The sequence below is a fragment of the Lytechinus pictus genome, chromosome 3, assembly GCF_037042905.1.
Source record: "Lytechinus pictus isolate F3 Inbred chromosome 3, Lp3.0, whole genome shotgun sequence".
Lineage (NCBI taxonomy): Eukaryota > Metazoa > Echinodermata > Echinoidea > Temnopleuroida > Toxopneustidae > Lytechinus > Lytechinus pictus.
In genome coordinates this window covers 65,303,596-65,320,737 of record NC_087247.1, presented here as the reverse complement: position 1 = coordinate 65,320,737, position 17,142 = coordinate 65,303,596, and the positions used below count along the sequence as shown (strand labels likewise).

Below are 17,142 nucleotides of genomic sequence, written 5' to 3'. Positions count from 1 at the left end.
GGCTTCTTACCTTGTTGTGATCGATGACTTTGAAGTCAATTAGGTTTGAAAAACTGACGGTAGTTAGTTGTGTTTCTCATAGAACGCTAGACCAAAAGCTTCAGTCTCTGTATTTTGGTTGTTCAGCTGAACCGCGTTGGCTCCACTCACCAATACATAGACTGAAGAGTTGTTGGCCCGTACATAAAGACAACGTATCAGCTAACCCAGGGAGCTCCGGCCCGCGAGCTCCCTGGGCTAGCTGATACGTAACCCAAGGAGCTCCGGGCCGCTTTCCGGGCCGGAGCTCCCTGGGTTCCGTATCAGCATGCAGCAGTAACGTTAGATCTAACATTCGGCGGAAACCCGATTTTCGGATCGTTTTTGGTACATAAAATGTCACATTATAAAAAAATAATTACATCCAAACCTACGAGAAAATATATAAAATTCAGAAACATCGTACCTTAGACCGCAGTTACCGCTAATTCCTTTCAAATGATGATCAAAACTTAGTCATCCTCGATTCCTTTGTTGGTACTGGTCATCGTAAGTTGCCATCTTGGATGACGTCATCATCTTTACAGACGTATTTACCAGTCGCTATTATACCGCGATTCGTGCCGCTGCTTTGCGCTTGTCTATGTGCGTGCGTTCGGAACTTGTCGCTCGCATTGATTGGCCAGGATATCGATAATTCTAATCAGAAAGCCTTGATAAAAGCATAACTCAATAAACGTAGTAGGCAGTGCGCGCGTTTATAAATTATGTACTGTATAAAAGCAAATACAGTCAGACGGCAGGTCCCAAGAAAGTGGCTTCTTTCATCCAGTGATATTCATGACTTGAGATGTTTTGCATATTTAATGAGCTTGATGCGGACCAAAACACCTCTTTTCATTCGATCATTGCTGCTCTAATTGTGCATCGAATTTCATGAATTTGGTATCATTGTAAAGTACAAGAATCATTCTTTCAGGTCATGTGTTTGAATTTATTCAATGATTTTGTAATATAGGTTAAAATTTTGATCTAAAATATGCTACAAAATAATTATTTTCACCTGACAAAAGCTGCTATTTTCCACTTTATTTTTGTTTGAGCCCAAATAATTTTTAGATCATGATAAAGCTGAATATGTATGCTTTAAAATGATATAGGTTTCAGAATAAGAATTGGTTTAATCGGGTCAAGATCACACTTTTCATTTGCCAAGTACATAAAGCAGCTTGAAAACAAGAATACTGCACTCTGATTGGTCAAAGGGACCACACACTGGCAAATTCCAACGGTTCCAGTGCCTGGGTTCATGGGAAGGTCACACTTCCCATGTGGTAATCTCCTCAAATTCCCCGCGCCTGTTGTTCTGTGAATCTTATCCAGCCAATCAGAACTCTGAATTTCATGCAAGTACAAAATTTCAGAAATCTCGTCTTGTACCTTGGTTGGGAAAAGTGTGATCTTGACCCGATTAAAAGGTGCCGCATATCAAGAGTGGCATTGTGAGAAAGTACAGAAGTTCAGCTTTATGGTGATATAGATATCATTGAGGCTCAAAATAAAAAGTTTTGCACAATTTGCAAAAGAAAACAGAGGAAGAAATTTCAGTTTTGAGGCACATTTTCAGGCCAGAAATGTACTTATTTAACAAAATATTGTATACAAAATAAATGACTAATATGAAAGAGTAACATTTACTCTATCTGATGGTGTAATAATATTTCATTTAACTTGAGGTTAAAACAGGTAAATTCTTAGAGAAAGAAAATCTCACGAATCACGAGATTTTGCAAGGAGGAGGATTCAGCCACGAGATGATTTGGATGAATCTGGCCTTTTTGCTCATTAGCATAGGGACCTGCGGTCTGACTGAATATCTCGGGGAAATATCTCTCACTCGGTCGATCGACATGCATCGAAATCGGGAGAGATAGGGGGAAAAAAGGAGGACTTTCCGTTTTTTTAATACACAGAAAACAGAAAAAGTCGGAAATACGGAAATAAGACAGATAGCAGGGAAAAAGCCGCAATTCCGTATAAATACGGAAAAGTGGCATTAGTCGATTTGACATTTTCCGAGCCTAGAAATGTTCTTTCCGATGAAGTTTTTTCCTTGATTTGTGTTCCTATGGGGTCCTAGAACAAATTCAGCTTGGTTACCCAAAGTTGCCATTAGGGCAATTTTGCTAATTTGCATAAATCCAAAATGGCCGCCACATGCCATCTTAAAAAACTAACTTTTGAACCCCTTGCCCTAAAATGACGAGGAATAACTCCTTTTATGGGTTTAGGTGTGTGTAGAATCCATTTCTATTATTATTTTTGCAATATAACGTCATCTTCAGGCCAAATCCAATATGTCCGCCAGATGCCATCTTGTAAAATTGAATTTGAACCCCTTGCCCCAAAATGATAAGCATTACCTTTGTTTAGGGGTTTTGGAGTGTGTAGAATCTATTTCTGCTATCTATTTTGCAATATAAGGTCATCTTCAGGTCAAATCCAAGATGGCCGCCAGAATACGCCATCTTGAAATATTAACTTTTGAACCCTTTGCCCCAGAATCATGAATAAAAACTTTATTCGTTAGTCATTTGGTATGTTGATTCAACTTCTGATGTAATTTTGCAATAAAGGATAATCCAAGATGGCCGCCAAATGCCATCTTCAAAAATTACTTTCCGAGGCTTATAGTTTAAGAGCTCATGTAAGGGGATTTCAGTAAGAATACTCATGTCTTTTTATTAATTCTCAATTTTTAGTTCAAGGGAAAGCCAGATCTGAGATGTCGTCAGACGTTCGACATTAACTGCTCACCTTGGAATGAATCCTCGTTTGGTTTGGGCTATGATCAATTTCGCGTGTACTTTTATTTCTTTTAATGTCCATCCATACTTTTGTACTGAAGAGGCTTTAAAGTCTTTTTTGAAGTATTTTCTCCATATTTTTCCTAAATCAAAGTGTCAAATGATAGGTAGGCATCAGTTCGTCTAGGGTCGCTAGGGTTTACATTTTCGAGAGTGGCTGTAGAGCTCCGCTCTAGAGTGGCAGTCTCTAAAGCAAATTTGTACAGATGAAGGAGGATGGCGCTGAGACAGGTTCAGATAGTGATGCTGCCCTAGCCTTCCTCCTTGGTCTTTCATGTATTCGGCCTGCCAATGTAGCATTCTGATTATTTTCTGACGTATTGACCCCTGTACTTAGTAGCTCTCCATAGATGACGACTATCATCTACATCATTCTTCAAAAGTGTTAGTGTTTATGTAGGCCAAGTCTTATGTCACGTTTGCAGGTGTGTTTATAACGGAGGTGTGATCTATCTGGGGACCAATCACATATCTCAGCTTACATTGGTGAATCCCTTCAAGGATTTGCCAAAGTTTCATGCGGCGAACATGCCCCAACCACTTGAGGCACCTTTCATTAAGAAGCGAGAATAAGCTGGTGATGCCAGCATGCACGTACGCTGAAGGGCATTTTATTTTTCACTCTGTCCTGCCATTTCATGTGCAGGATACGTCCGAGGCAGCTGACATGGAAGGTGTTTAGCCGCTTTTCTTGATCGGCTTACTTTTTCGAGGACTTATTTCCGTTCAAGAGCTTGGCCATGGCTGTGACAGATATTCCCATCCTGGTGCTTATCTCCTTGTCCAGTGAAAGGGAGATAGTCAATCCAAGGTAGGTGAGGAGTCCACCGCAACCAGACGAGTGCGTGCTGTTTATAGAGAGTCTGGAGGACAGTCAGTCTATCAGGATTTCTGTCTTACAGGCTGATGGGTGATCCAAACTCCTTACATGCACAGAACAGTTGGCTGTATTACTAGGTTTTGTAGGCCTACTACCGCTTCTTTATAAAAAGGCAGGGCGACGTCACGTCGTTGCCGTACAACATCTTACGAATGAGAACCATCGTGACCCTTGTTTTGGCACGAAGCCGGTCGATGTTGAAGAGTTTCCCATCTGCTCTGGTACGGATATACATGTAGATGCATTCTGTGCATCCACCAAATGCATACTGAGGAAGCATGAAGAAGAAGATCCCAATGAGTGTCAGGGCCAGGCGCAGAGTGAGAGTATCTTCAAGGTTCAAAGTTCAATAGTCTCGGGAAGTAGTTTTTTTAATATGGCGTTTAGCGGCCATCTTTTTTTTTTTCTGAATGATCCTATATTGCAAAATTATTACCAGAAATGGATTCAACATATTAAATAACTCACGAAAAGAGGTATTATTCATGATTCTTGGACAAAGGGTTCAGAAGTTATTTTTTTCAAAATGGCATCATCTGGCGGCCATCTTGGATTTGACCTGAAGATGACATTATGTTGCAAAATAGATAGCAGAAAGAGGTTCTACACACCCCAAAACCCCTAAACAGAGGTATTACGCGTCATTCTGGGGCAAGGGGATAAAAAGTCAATATTTCAATTAAGATGGCATCTGGCGGCCATCTTGGATTTGACCTTAAGATGACCTTATATTGCAAACATTATTAAAGAAATCGATTCTACATCCACCTAGACCTCTAAAAAGAGTCTTTACTCATCATTTGGGGGCAAGGGGTTCAAAAGTTAAGTCTTTAAGATGGCATCTGGCGGCCATTTTGGATTTATGCAAATTAGCAAAATTGCCCAAACGGCAACTTTGAGCAACCAAGCTGAATTTGTTCTCGAACCCCATAGGAACACAAATCAAGAAAAAAACTTCATCGGAAAGAACATTTCTAGGTTGGTGTATTGAGCCTATGGGACTGTCAAATCGACTACATCCCTGACAGTGTCAACTGGGCAGAAATTGAATATTGTGTGAAACTTGGAGATGCCGGATGAGCACGATATCATTGATGTGCTGGTTTATTTTTCAATTGTCATTAATGTGTCACAGGGACCTGGGGTGGTATTCTGAGATCCATTTTATCTCAGATAAAATAAAATCTTTTATCTCCGTTAAAATCAGTGAGATAAAATACCCTTAAAATCTCTCCAAATTGGTATTCTGAGAACAATTTTATCTTCATTTTATATCTGCAAGACATACCAATTTTTTAATCAATATCCAATTAGAAACGCGCTTTTATAGCTCTCTCATATCACTCAACCAATGGAAATCCATTCCGCTAGGAGGTGTGGCGAAGGAGTGAGATTGCGTCAATTTATTGACTTCAATACGCTTGCACTACACGCTTGCGCGTCTTTACAGTGATTTCTTTTTGACAAAAATGGCAATACTGTCATCTTTTTTTCGAAGTCTATATCGCATCTTTTCAAGCATCATTTCAAAGACAATATTAGTCAAGAAAAGTCTTACGAAATGCTTCCTGATTGTATAGGAATAACTTTAAGGTGTTGTTCTCAATGAATATATCATTTTTCTTCATTTTCATTTCAACATTTGGAGTTAATTCACCTAGAAATATTGACGAAATCAACGTCGCGGAGATAAAATAGCCCCTACCCTCTTTTAAGTTTTTTTTTTTTTCTTCAAAGTTACTTGGGCGCAAGCACATCACCCGCGTTGCAATACCCAGATACGCGATGGGTATGTCTACGCAGGCACTGTTCTGTTGCGTATCATCTATTGTTACGCAAGATAGAATTTATACGCAAGATAAAATTTTAAATTTTATCTGAGAGATAAAATGTCATCTCAGAATACCAATTTCATTTTAAGAGATAAAATAAAATATTTTAAAGATAAAATGACCTCAGAATACCGCCCCAGGACTTTCTTTCAAAGAATTTGACTACCACAGGATGGTAGGTCAGGAAAGCTTATGCAATATTTGATTTGATTGATTGTGATGAAAAATGGGATAGGTCATTGAAGAAATCTTATTATGAGCTAACCGTGAACTGGATTATTAATTCATATCAGATACAAATGAATGGACTGTGCTGTATCAATTATAAATAGCTTCTTACCTCTGGTACCGGTGATAGGAATGGTTTGATATATACATCTGTACCATGAACTTTCAATTCATGATCACCAAACCCTCTTGTTACACCTATGGTTGCTAGTACTCTGGCTTTCTTTCCTTCACCATAAATGAGTGGAAACTTGATGTCTTCTTCCGTCACTTCCTTATATGCCCTGCCAGGAATACAGAGAAGATATCAACCAAACAAAATACTACTACTATTACTACTACTGCAATAAAATCACAATCACTAAGTGGGTAATTGGAAGAAAAAATAAACTGCACCCACAATTCTCACTTTTGAGTGGATATATATTACTTTCTCTCTTGCTTAGGATCCCTATTAAAGGGCCTTTCTATTAAAGCTCTTCATCAGTTCTACGTAAGTTTAAGGATGACAAGTGATCCTTCCTTGAGATAAGTGAAATAACCCTAATTTTATCCATTTTAAAACAGGAGTAGATTTTTGACAAAATAGAATTAAACAAAAAGAATCTGAATCTTAACAGATCATATATTACCTTAGATAATACCAGCTATCGTAAATCTGATGTAAGTTTTTTTTTTTAAATGGTCACCAGTCATGTTTAAAGTCAGACAGAACTTTAAAAGCTTTAAGAAACACCACCCTGATTAACGATAAATAGGGAAAGGCAGGGTAAGTTGAGCATAGGGGCAAGTTGAGCCACCAGCCCCAGGCCAATGATGAATGAGTCAGACATTGTGGTGGTGTCATGTATTGATGACCCATTGCATAACCCCACCACATTATTTTCAACTTTGAAACAAAAAGTACTTTTTTTTAGGGAAAACTACAAATTTCAGCAAAAAAAGTAAAAAAAGGGTGTGAAATAGATAAGTGCTTTTTACAAACACACATCTTTAAATATAATAATGAGATAAGAACAATATTGATAGTCCAGGTATGGATCTTCATTCTTGTCATAGTCTTTTACATGATGGATGCATAAGAAATGTGTGGATGCAAAATTGTCGCAAAATTGTCGGACTGGGGTAAGTTGAGCCAGCAAACATGGGGCAAGTTGAGCCATGGTAATTCTTATGGTAATGTACATGTATATAAAATTTAAAAAAACTTAAAAAGCCATCGATATGTAGGCAGAAAAGAGCAAATTTACATGACTCCTTTTAGAAGATGTTAGTATAAATGTATAGAGAATTCGCAAGTGAAAAGACTTGAAATAAAAAATTGACATGTTGGTTCTTCCCCCATACATTTTGTACATAGTTTTTGTGGCTCAACTTACCCCTGAAGGTGGCTCAACTTACCCCACAGATGGGGCAAGTTGAGCCATTTGACAAATCTTTTTTCAAAGGTGGCAATGACTTTCAGTGTGGGGGTAGAAAGTTATATATAGGTGAAAAATATTTCAGAAGAATTAAATTTTAAGGCAAGGTACTTATTTTTACAAGATTATTAATCATATCAATTATAACATGCAAAAAGCAAAAAGTGTCACAACTTATCCCGCCTTCCCCTACTTATATCATATTGAATTCACAGTTATTACCATAAAGATATACAAAATAAAATACAAACATAAAGCATCAAAATATATAGCTATTACACAATAAATGTATGTAATGCAGTAGTTATTTAAAGGAAAGTTTGATACAAATCAAAACAGAATGCTTGTGATGTGAAGTCACCCAGAGAAAAACAAACAATAAATTAATTAATTGAAAAGTGAAAGAATAGATAATGGTCATACTTTTGTATGTAAAAAAAAAAGAGAGTAGAAATTCAGACTTTTGGAAATAAACTTCAAGTTAGATGGAGGGGCCGCGGAACGGTTTTCACAGTGGGGTGGGGGGGGGGCTGACCATGCAAAAATCTCAATCAAATGGTAATTTTTATGTTTTTGTACACTGTTTTGGAAAAAAGTGGGGGGAGGGGGCTGAAGTCCCCCCTGCTTCCGCGGCCCCTGAGATGAAAATTCTACAACGTTAAATCTAAATTCTTGGCAAATTGTGCAATTGATTTTATAACTATCATATCTTAACCTATCACGTTTTTAAGAGGACATTTTATCATTAATACCGGTAATTTTATCAATCAATGCATATTTTAATGTTTATTTTCTTTATCAATGATTCTCTGTGCAATTTCTAATTTATGTCAATGTTATCAATTGTAAATTTATTTTATACCAATATAAAACATGCACAATTCAGTTTTTTACTTTTATCAATAACTAATGAAATTGAATTGAATTAAATTGAATTTTTGAGAGCTTTATTCATGAATCTATAAAGGGAGGATTTCCCTTCACCAGCTCTCTCATATTGAAGCACAAAATGTAGAGTGCTCAAGTATCAATTGAGAGATTAAATGATCTTGACATGGGGTAAAGGGCATGAGGCTTGATGGATCAAACATAATTCATTCTTGACTCATAATACTAGACACAACAAGGTTACCCAATTAGCAACCTAATGATAAGCACCCTCCAGGCAAGGTTATAATGAGTATGCCATAGTACATCTCATTCATTACATTAACTCTGTCAAATATATATTCCAGTAATTAACAAATATACATCCAAACAAACATCACATATTTGATTGAAGAAATTATGAAATACCCCCATATAATTTTTCATACTTATTGTCAGTGAAAAATATTATCTTCACTTATGTTTATTATCAATTTGTGAACAGTATAAAAATAAGTACATTGTCATTTCGCTTTGCAGACAGGTACATATCAAACTGATAATACAACATAAGCTAAGAATGGTACTTATACAATTCTCTGAAAATAATAGGTTTTATTTCATACATCAGATACTGTGACAAATAATTATAAGCAATTGAGTTGAAGCCCAAATTTAATGATTTCAAAGAAGTCAGATTTTAATAGCCCTTATTAGTGACTAATCTACATGCACTATGCATGTCTGACAGGAAAGTATATAATCTATCAGTTATGTGACAAGGTCTCTGGAATGATGGAGAATCCTGAATGATTTTGTTTTCAGTGCTGAGCTGAACAGAGTAGTGGAATAGGAGTTGATTATACGTTCTATTTCAGTTAATGATAGGTCAAGGACCAGAATATTCCATTATTTTCAGTGCTGCTATCATAAAAATTTTGTTCCACACTGTAGGTGCACTTGAATTTGAATTAATAAACAGGATTCTCAAATGATGCAGAATTTGTGGTATTTGTTTCTTGTGCACGAAAGCACTGCAATGCAAGCAAACAATTCCATCGCTCATCAAATTTTGCTGGTTTTATCACTTGCTGTTATCATGATGATAATCCAGACTATCTCCTTGCTGCACTTACATGTACAGTCAGACCGCAGCTCGCGCGATAATGAGCATATTCACGAAGTTTTATTCAGCAGCCCTCTAGCGGTCTCCGTAGGAAAACGTGCGATCAATTTGGCTTGATTTTCCCAGTGAATTGGAGGGGCTGAAGTTATAGCTCTGTACTGGTCGCTAACTTCAGTTTACGTCGAAACGAATTGTGGTAAGTTATTCTCAAGGCCTTCATCTACATTTTGATATATAATTTTTCATATTTCGACATTTTCAACCTACCATTTTTACCTCTTTAATTGATGCTTATTTCAATAATATTTTAACTACGATTTTGTAGTCGGAATTTCACTTTTGGTTCCTGACTTTGCTACATAACCAAATTGTTTCGATGGGGGTTTTTTATAAAGAAGAAAAGTCACTGTTCAAAATATGTCAGAACCAATTTGACGCAAACTCACCTTATATTTTTATTTTAGAGAAAATGATACCCTAAAAATCAAGAAATTTACGTTTTACCCGGAAGTAACCTTCTCGTTCACTCTACGATGGCGCTAAATAATGCAAAAATTACGTTCGTCGCGGGTTGGTAGGATTTCACCTTTGGTCCCATACGTTGAAACTTCTGTAATGATGACAGATGGCTCGCATTATTTATGTGACTGTGGACGGTGGACCTGTTTTTTTTTTTGTAATTAAGACTTAATATAAACGAAGCTCGATAAGTAGATTTCTTCTAAAGTTTTATTTAATGTATATCAGGTTTCCGAATTCTATCAAGTTTTTATAGATTGAGATATTTCTTGATTTATGTTGAAAAAAATGTTATCCTTTTTTCTTAATTAGTCGAAGTTGAGTCCCATGATGATTTTTGCCCCAGGCTGCGGTTAAGAATGAAATGATGATTAGCTTAGACAGTCTACTCTATAGTCTAATTTTTTATAGTATATAAACAGTTTAAAGTCAAACTAAAAAGTCTGGTACTACCGTACTCAGTAGTATTTATAAACCATTTTGTTCAAATAAAAAAATTGTGGCTGTCGCAGACAGTACCATTATTAGTCTCTTGACTTACATGTAAAATAATTCATACATGTACTTTGAATGATTATTTAGTAATTTAGACTATTTCTCTCTTTTTTTGTCTCTTCTACACACAGATCTGCACAATTGCTGACTCTGGTCTCTGCTCGCTACTTCATTCTGGGAGATTCCATCATGTACTATAACGGTCAAACTGATTTGGACAAAGCCATTTTTTCGTTTGCAAATTTTGAACTGATAATGATACAACAGAAAATTGATCTTTATCGATATTGTAAACAAAACAAGTGGAACGCCTCTGGCAGTCTCGCCTGCATTACGCAATTTAATAAAGCAGCAGTGCTAACTTTGAAAACTACTATAAAATAATCATTCACAAAAACATCATTCATATAATGACATAATACCACGTTCATTGACCATAAATGACATTTGAACGGAGACTTAAGACTGTCAACTACACACATGTCCACATTTCATTCACTCTATCCATAAAATTTCAAAGTTATGATGGCACTTCAACAATTACCCCAACATGGCCTAAGTTTATTGACCTTAACTGACCTTTGACTTGGTTTTGTGACCTGAAACTCACAGGGGATGTTCAGTGATGCTTGATTACTCTTATATCCCAAGTTTTATGAACTAGATCCATAAACTTTCACAGTTAGGATGGTAATTCAACAAATACCCCCAACACGGCCAAAGTTCATTGACCTTTAATGACCTTTGACCATGGTCATGTGACCTGAAACTCGTACAGGATGTTCAGTGGTACTTGATTAACCTAATGTCCAAGTTTCATGAACTAAATCCATAAATTTTCAAAGTTATGATGGTAATTCAACAAATACCCCCAACTTGGCCAAAGTTCATTGACCCTAAATGACCTTTGACCTTGGTCATGTGACCTGAAACTCAGGCAGGATGTTCACTAATACTTGATTAACCTTATGTCCAAGTTTCATGGACTAGATCCATAAATTTTCAAAGTTATGATAGTAATTCAACAAATACCCCCAACTTGACCAAAGTTCATTGACCCTAAATGACCTTTGACCTTGGTCACGTGACCTGAAACTCGAGCAGGATGTTCACTAATACTTGATTAACCTTATGCCCAAGTTTCATGAACTAGGTCCATATACTTTCTAAGTTATGATGTCATTTCAAAAACTTAACCTTTGGTTAAGATTTTGAAAATAATTTTCCCAACATGGTCTAAGTTCATTGACCCTAAATGACCTTTGACCTTGGTCATGTGACCTGAAACTCAGGCAGGATGTTCAGTAATACTTGAATAACCTTATGTCCAAGTTTCATGAACTAGGTCCATATACTTTCTAAGTTATGATGTCATTTCAAAAACTTAACCTTAGGTTGAGATTTGATGTTGACGCCGCCGCCGTCGGAAAAGCGGCGCCTATAGTCTCGCTCTGCTATGCAGGCGAGACAAAAATTAGAGCACAGTTTTGGGGAGGACTAAGAGTACTGACGTGGACAGGAATACAGCTTGACAAAAATAAGAATACACAATTTAAAACCAAAGAACATTTGTAATGTTACTAATAGTGCATTGCAAGAAACTTTCTACTCATTCACACATTCCAAAATCAAGGGTAAGTCCTTTGATTAAACACAAACATGCAGTTGATTTGCAATTGAACATAAGTTCTTGCAATGCCCCATAATTATAGTTTGTTCTCAAGCAACTCTGTTAAATGTTATCTAATGTGCTGAAGGTTAAGTGTTATGTATGTTCACAATTTTTTTCTCGAAAGGTATGATATATTTGTCCTTTTAAACGGTATTCAAATGTGGTTACGCCTTGTTTATGTTTTCCTCAGTAATTATTGCATGTATGAACAGAAGTAAAATATTTGTTGTGAAGCACTGTGTGAATGTTGTGTGATCATGGAGCTATGGTGTGATGGTATTATAATTAATTCATCATTTTTGTTATAAGACTGTAAACCTGGTGGATGTGAGGGAGTGGCCTGGATGAAAGGAAAGTGAACATGTGTCCAATTACTGATTTGCATATGTTTAGACAATTTTGTTCGTGGATAAATATTAATGTGCATTCCCTACATTCCATGCAAAGAGTAAAGGAGAAGTCCACCCCACCCAAAAATTAATTTGAATTTAAAGAAAAATAAAGTATTGCAGAAAATTTAATAACTATGATTCAAAAATTAAACAAGTGGAACGCCTCTGGCAGTCTCGCCTGCATTACGCGATTTAATATAGCAGCAGTGCTGACTTTGAAAACTACTATAAAATAATCATTCACAAAAACACCATTCATATAATGACATAATACCACGTTCATTGACCATAAATGACATTTGAACGGTGACTTAAGACTTGTCAACTACACCCATGTCCACATTTCATTCACTCTATCCATAAAATTTCAAAGTTATGATGGCAATTCAACAATTACCCCAACATGGCCTAAGTTTATTGGCCTTAACTGACCTTTGACCTCGGTTTTGTGACCTGAAACTCACAGGGGATGTTCAGTGATACTTGATTACTCTTATATCCCAAGTTTTATGAACTAGATCCATAAACTTTCAGAGTTAGGATGGTAATTTAACAAATACCCCCAACATGGCCAAAGTTCATTGACCTTTAATGACCTTTGACCATGGTCATGTGACCTGAAACTCGTACAGGATGTTCAGTGATAATTGATTACTCTTATGTCCAAGTTTTATGAACTAGATCCATAAACTTTCAGAGTAAGGATGGTAATTTAACAAATACCCCCAACACGGCCAAAGTTTATTGACCTTATATGGCCATTGACCATGGTCATGTGACCTGAAACTCAGGCAGGATGTTCAGTAATACTTGATTAACCTAATGTCCAAGTTTCATGAACTAGATCCATACATTTTTAAAGTTATGATGGTAATTCAACAAATACCCCCAACTTGGCCAAAGTTCATTGACCCTAAATGAGCTTTGACCTTGGTCATGTGACCTGAAACTCAGGCAGGATGTACACTCATACTTGATTGACCTTATGTCCAAGTTTCATGAACTAGATCCATAAATTTTCAAAGTTATGATAGTAATTCAACAAATACCCCCAACTTGACCAAAGTTCATTGACCCTAAATGACCTTTGACCTTGGTCACGTGACCTGATACTCAAGCAGGATGTTTACCAATACTTGATTAACCGTATGCCCAAGTTTCATGAACTAGGTCCATATACTTTCTAAGTTATGATGTCATTTCAAAAACTTAACCTTCGGTTAAGATTTTGAAAATAATTCTACCAACATGGTCTAAGTTCATTGACCCTAAATGACCTTTGACCTTGGTCATGTGACCTGAAACTCAGGCAGGATGTTCAGTAATACTTGATTAACCTTATGTCCAAGTTTCTTGAACTAGGTCCATATAATTTCTAAGTTATGATGTCATTTCAAAAACTTAACCTTAGGTTAAGATTTGATGTTGACGCCGCCGCTGCCGCCGTCGGAAAAGCGGCGCCTATAGTCTCGCTCTGCTATGCAGGCGAGACAAAAATTACTATTTTGACATTGAGAAATTTGCCTAATTTTATTCAACAATTATATGCTCATCTTGGTCAATGTGCAAATTACAGAACTGATTATGTCACACACACTCTAATTTCTTGTGTATTTTTTGTTTGATACATGTTCATGACATATATTTTATTTTGATTTTCTCATTTTCTTTGACAAATTTTGAGCGGGATTTAATTTCTCCATTAACATTCGTAGTTTCCATGAATGTAACCTATTGTGATTCGACGAAGAGTTTTACATCAAATTTGCTAAAATTGATATAATAAAATGCAACCAAAATTTAGAAAGTAATGTGATATGAGTGACATAATCAACTCTATTTGCATACCATTGTTTTGTGTATATAACTGTTTTGTGTTAAAAAAGGGAAATTTCTATATTTCTTCAAAGAATTTTTTGTTGATGTGCACTTGACCTTTAACTCACTTCCCTTCCCACTCCTGCCCAAATAAGTGTAATCAAGAACTTGAAAATCAAAAGTGATTAAGAAGAAGTAAGATTTAATCATAGAGTTATTAATAGCTCCATGATTTAATAATACAGGCCTAAATAGAAACTCACATGAAAGTAAAAAGAGAATAAAGCTGGGTAGGAACGGGGAAGGAATATGATTTAAAAAAAAAGCAAAAAACATTCCGGCGGGTTCGATCCAGGGTCCCTGCACGCAGCAAAACATTGTGCTTACGCAAGTCGCCATAGATCGCTTTCTTATCACTTCCGGGTTTTTAATTATATATGAAATGTTGTAAGTCTGTGCGCCGCTGTTGACCAATCAGAACGCGTCAGCAATTCTACTGCAATTCCAATCATTTTGCGATGGACATTGCCGTGGTTTTTTGTGGTTCCTGACTTTGCTACATCATGAAATTTCATAATTCCTTTTCAGTCATAAAGAAGAATGTCTACGCTTTATATTGATTATAATATCAATTTGACGCAAGTGTGATTTCTATGCAAAAATACGCTCCGTTTATTCACATATATTTTTTGAAAAAAATCCTTTTTTCTAAGCTAAATATCTGCCTTCAAAATACGTTAAATGTGCATTTTATTTAACTGATCAGGAATTTCAAAGCCGTATCTATAAAATAAGACCAATTTTGTGAGGAATGAACGATTCTAAGAGCAAAAACACCGATCGGAAAGTTCGTCTTCACAGCTCATTACGTATGCATAACCACGGACGGCTATGCATACCGCTGAATAAAATAGAGCACTTTCGGACGGGCTGCGGACTGACTGCTTACAATGTAAATTAGTGCAAGCGATTTTGGAAAATATTTAAAACGATTTTTATTGCTGAATCCACAATATTCTGATTAAGACATTTTGAGGATGAATTATTGAAAGCAGATTTAGTTTGACAGCAAGTGATAATGGAAAGGGAATATGATACTCACCATCCAGTCATGTTTTGATCTCTATACATGAGCTTCTTGCCAAGGTCTTTCCTCTGGACCCGTTTTTGAAACTCCAGACAACAGAACTCTGAACCAAGAAGCTGTGGGTTGGTGCTTGCTACCATCTGTAATCTCTGTCTTTCACTAAGAGGTGTGAAGTCTGTTGACATTGGTAGTACTTTATTTTCACGACAGATGATAGCTCTAGATATGATCAGGAATTAATAAATAAATGGATAAAGGTTACAAAAGATTCAGAATTCTTGAATAAACTCATTAATTTTCATATTGCATAACAAATAGACACATATACATGTTGCTACTACATGTAGCTACAAGAAATGATGTCTCAATCTACATTCATAAAGTTGTACATTCATCTAATTTACTAACATTTTTTTTAATTATTTTGATAATATCACATTATGAATTCATAAACTTGAGACCTCAGAAGGGTTAAATCCATACTAATTGGACTCCAATGTTACTTTATTCCTTCAGTGAATGTCATGTTTATATGCAAATGATATTTGAAAAACTCCCATTCTATAAAAATAGTATGATTTTCAAATATGTGTTGAAAAATTGAAATACAGTGTACAATCAAACCTGTCCAAAGAGTTACATGTGAAATCTGAGACCAACTTTATAGTAGTGGCCATCCATGTTTTGTCTCTTTTAAAGAAATACTTTAAAAGATATGAAAAAAAAATGCAATCTGCAGTTAACAGACAGCACACTTTAATGTTTCTTTGTGTAACCATAATAGACAGATCTGAATAAATATGTGACTGATATCCTGTCAATGTTTACCTTGAGTCTCCTGCATTGGCTACATAGAGCTTCCCCAAGAGAAAGATAGCTACTAGAACAGTACAACCACCTGGTATGTGATAGTCTAACTTCTCTTTCCTTACTTGCTCATCCTGTAATACACAACAGAAACTTAATAGTAAAATTACATTGTACCTTGTAGCACCAATCCTGTTAGCCAAAATGTACAGATATTTTGGAAGATGATGCCATGCAGAGACATACATGTATGATTTGTGCTATATTATCACCACACGCTACTTAAAAAACACGTTTGGAATATTTTCAATAATGAAGTTCAATTGAAAACAAACCACATGATTGTATAGCTTACACGTATGTAGGCCTACCTGTAGGGGAAGGCAGGATCAGTTGAGCATAGGGGTAAGTTGAGCCACCACCCCCCGGGGGGGCCACTTCCATTCACGAGTGGATACCATGCGCGACCATGGGGTCTCGAAAAGCACCCTAAACACGTAATTTCCATATTCTGAAAATGCGCCCCTTAACAAGTATTGGCGTGTGAAACCCTACCCTTAACAAGTATTAGTAACAAAACGATACTCTTGGCAAATGTTCCCTGAAATGAACCCCTAAACAAGTACAGGAATGTTTTATTGTTACGGGTCCTTCGGCCGAAGGCTTTACCTTATTTGGTTTAGTACGACCCCACCTTCTACACCTCGCGCAAATCTGACTCTAAACACGAAGTGTTGGGGCAAAAAGGACATCCTTTATAAAACATTTTAATTTTGTTTTATCATCCCCGCGAATTCGACCCTAAACACGTAATTTTCCTAGCGAAATAGATACCCTTTTTTCATTATTTTTGTGTTTTTGACACCCTTATCACGTTACGTACGTAACGTGCCTTATCTTGAAAAAGACATCCTTTTTACATGTTTTTTTGGTCACGCATGGTATCCACTCGTCAATGTAAGTGGCCCCCCCGGGCACCACCCCCAGGCTGATAATGAAGGAGTCAGAAATTGTGGTGGTGCCATACATGTATATTGATGCCCATTGCATAACCCCTAGTAACCCCACCACATTGTTTTCAACGTTGAAACAAAAATAATTTTTCTGAGGGAAAAACACAAATTTCAGTCAAAAAAGTATTTTAAAAGTATG

The 17,142-nt window shown here is 36.4% G+C and overlaps 1 protein-coding gene across 1 annotated transcript in view; it reads right to left on the bottom strand.

Annotated features, from left to right (window-relative positions):
* The window catches only part of LOC129256807 (protein phosphatase 1H-like), a 62,373-nt gene that overhangs the window by 13,403 nt on the left and 31,828 nt on the right, over positions 1–17,142 (bottom strand). The window contains exons 5-7 of the mRNA XM_064097574.1: positions 16,012–16,124; positions 15,199–15,402; positions 5,899–6,070 (exon numbers count right to left, since the gene is read on the bottom strand). Coding sequence (XP_063953644.1) covers positions 5,899–6,070; positions 15,199–15,402; positions 16,012–16,124 — 489 coding nt within the window. The remainder of the gene's footprint in view (positions 1–5,898; positions 6,071–15,198; positions 15,403–16,011; positions 16,125–17,142) is intronic.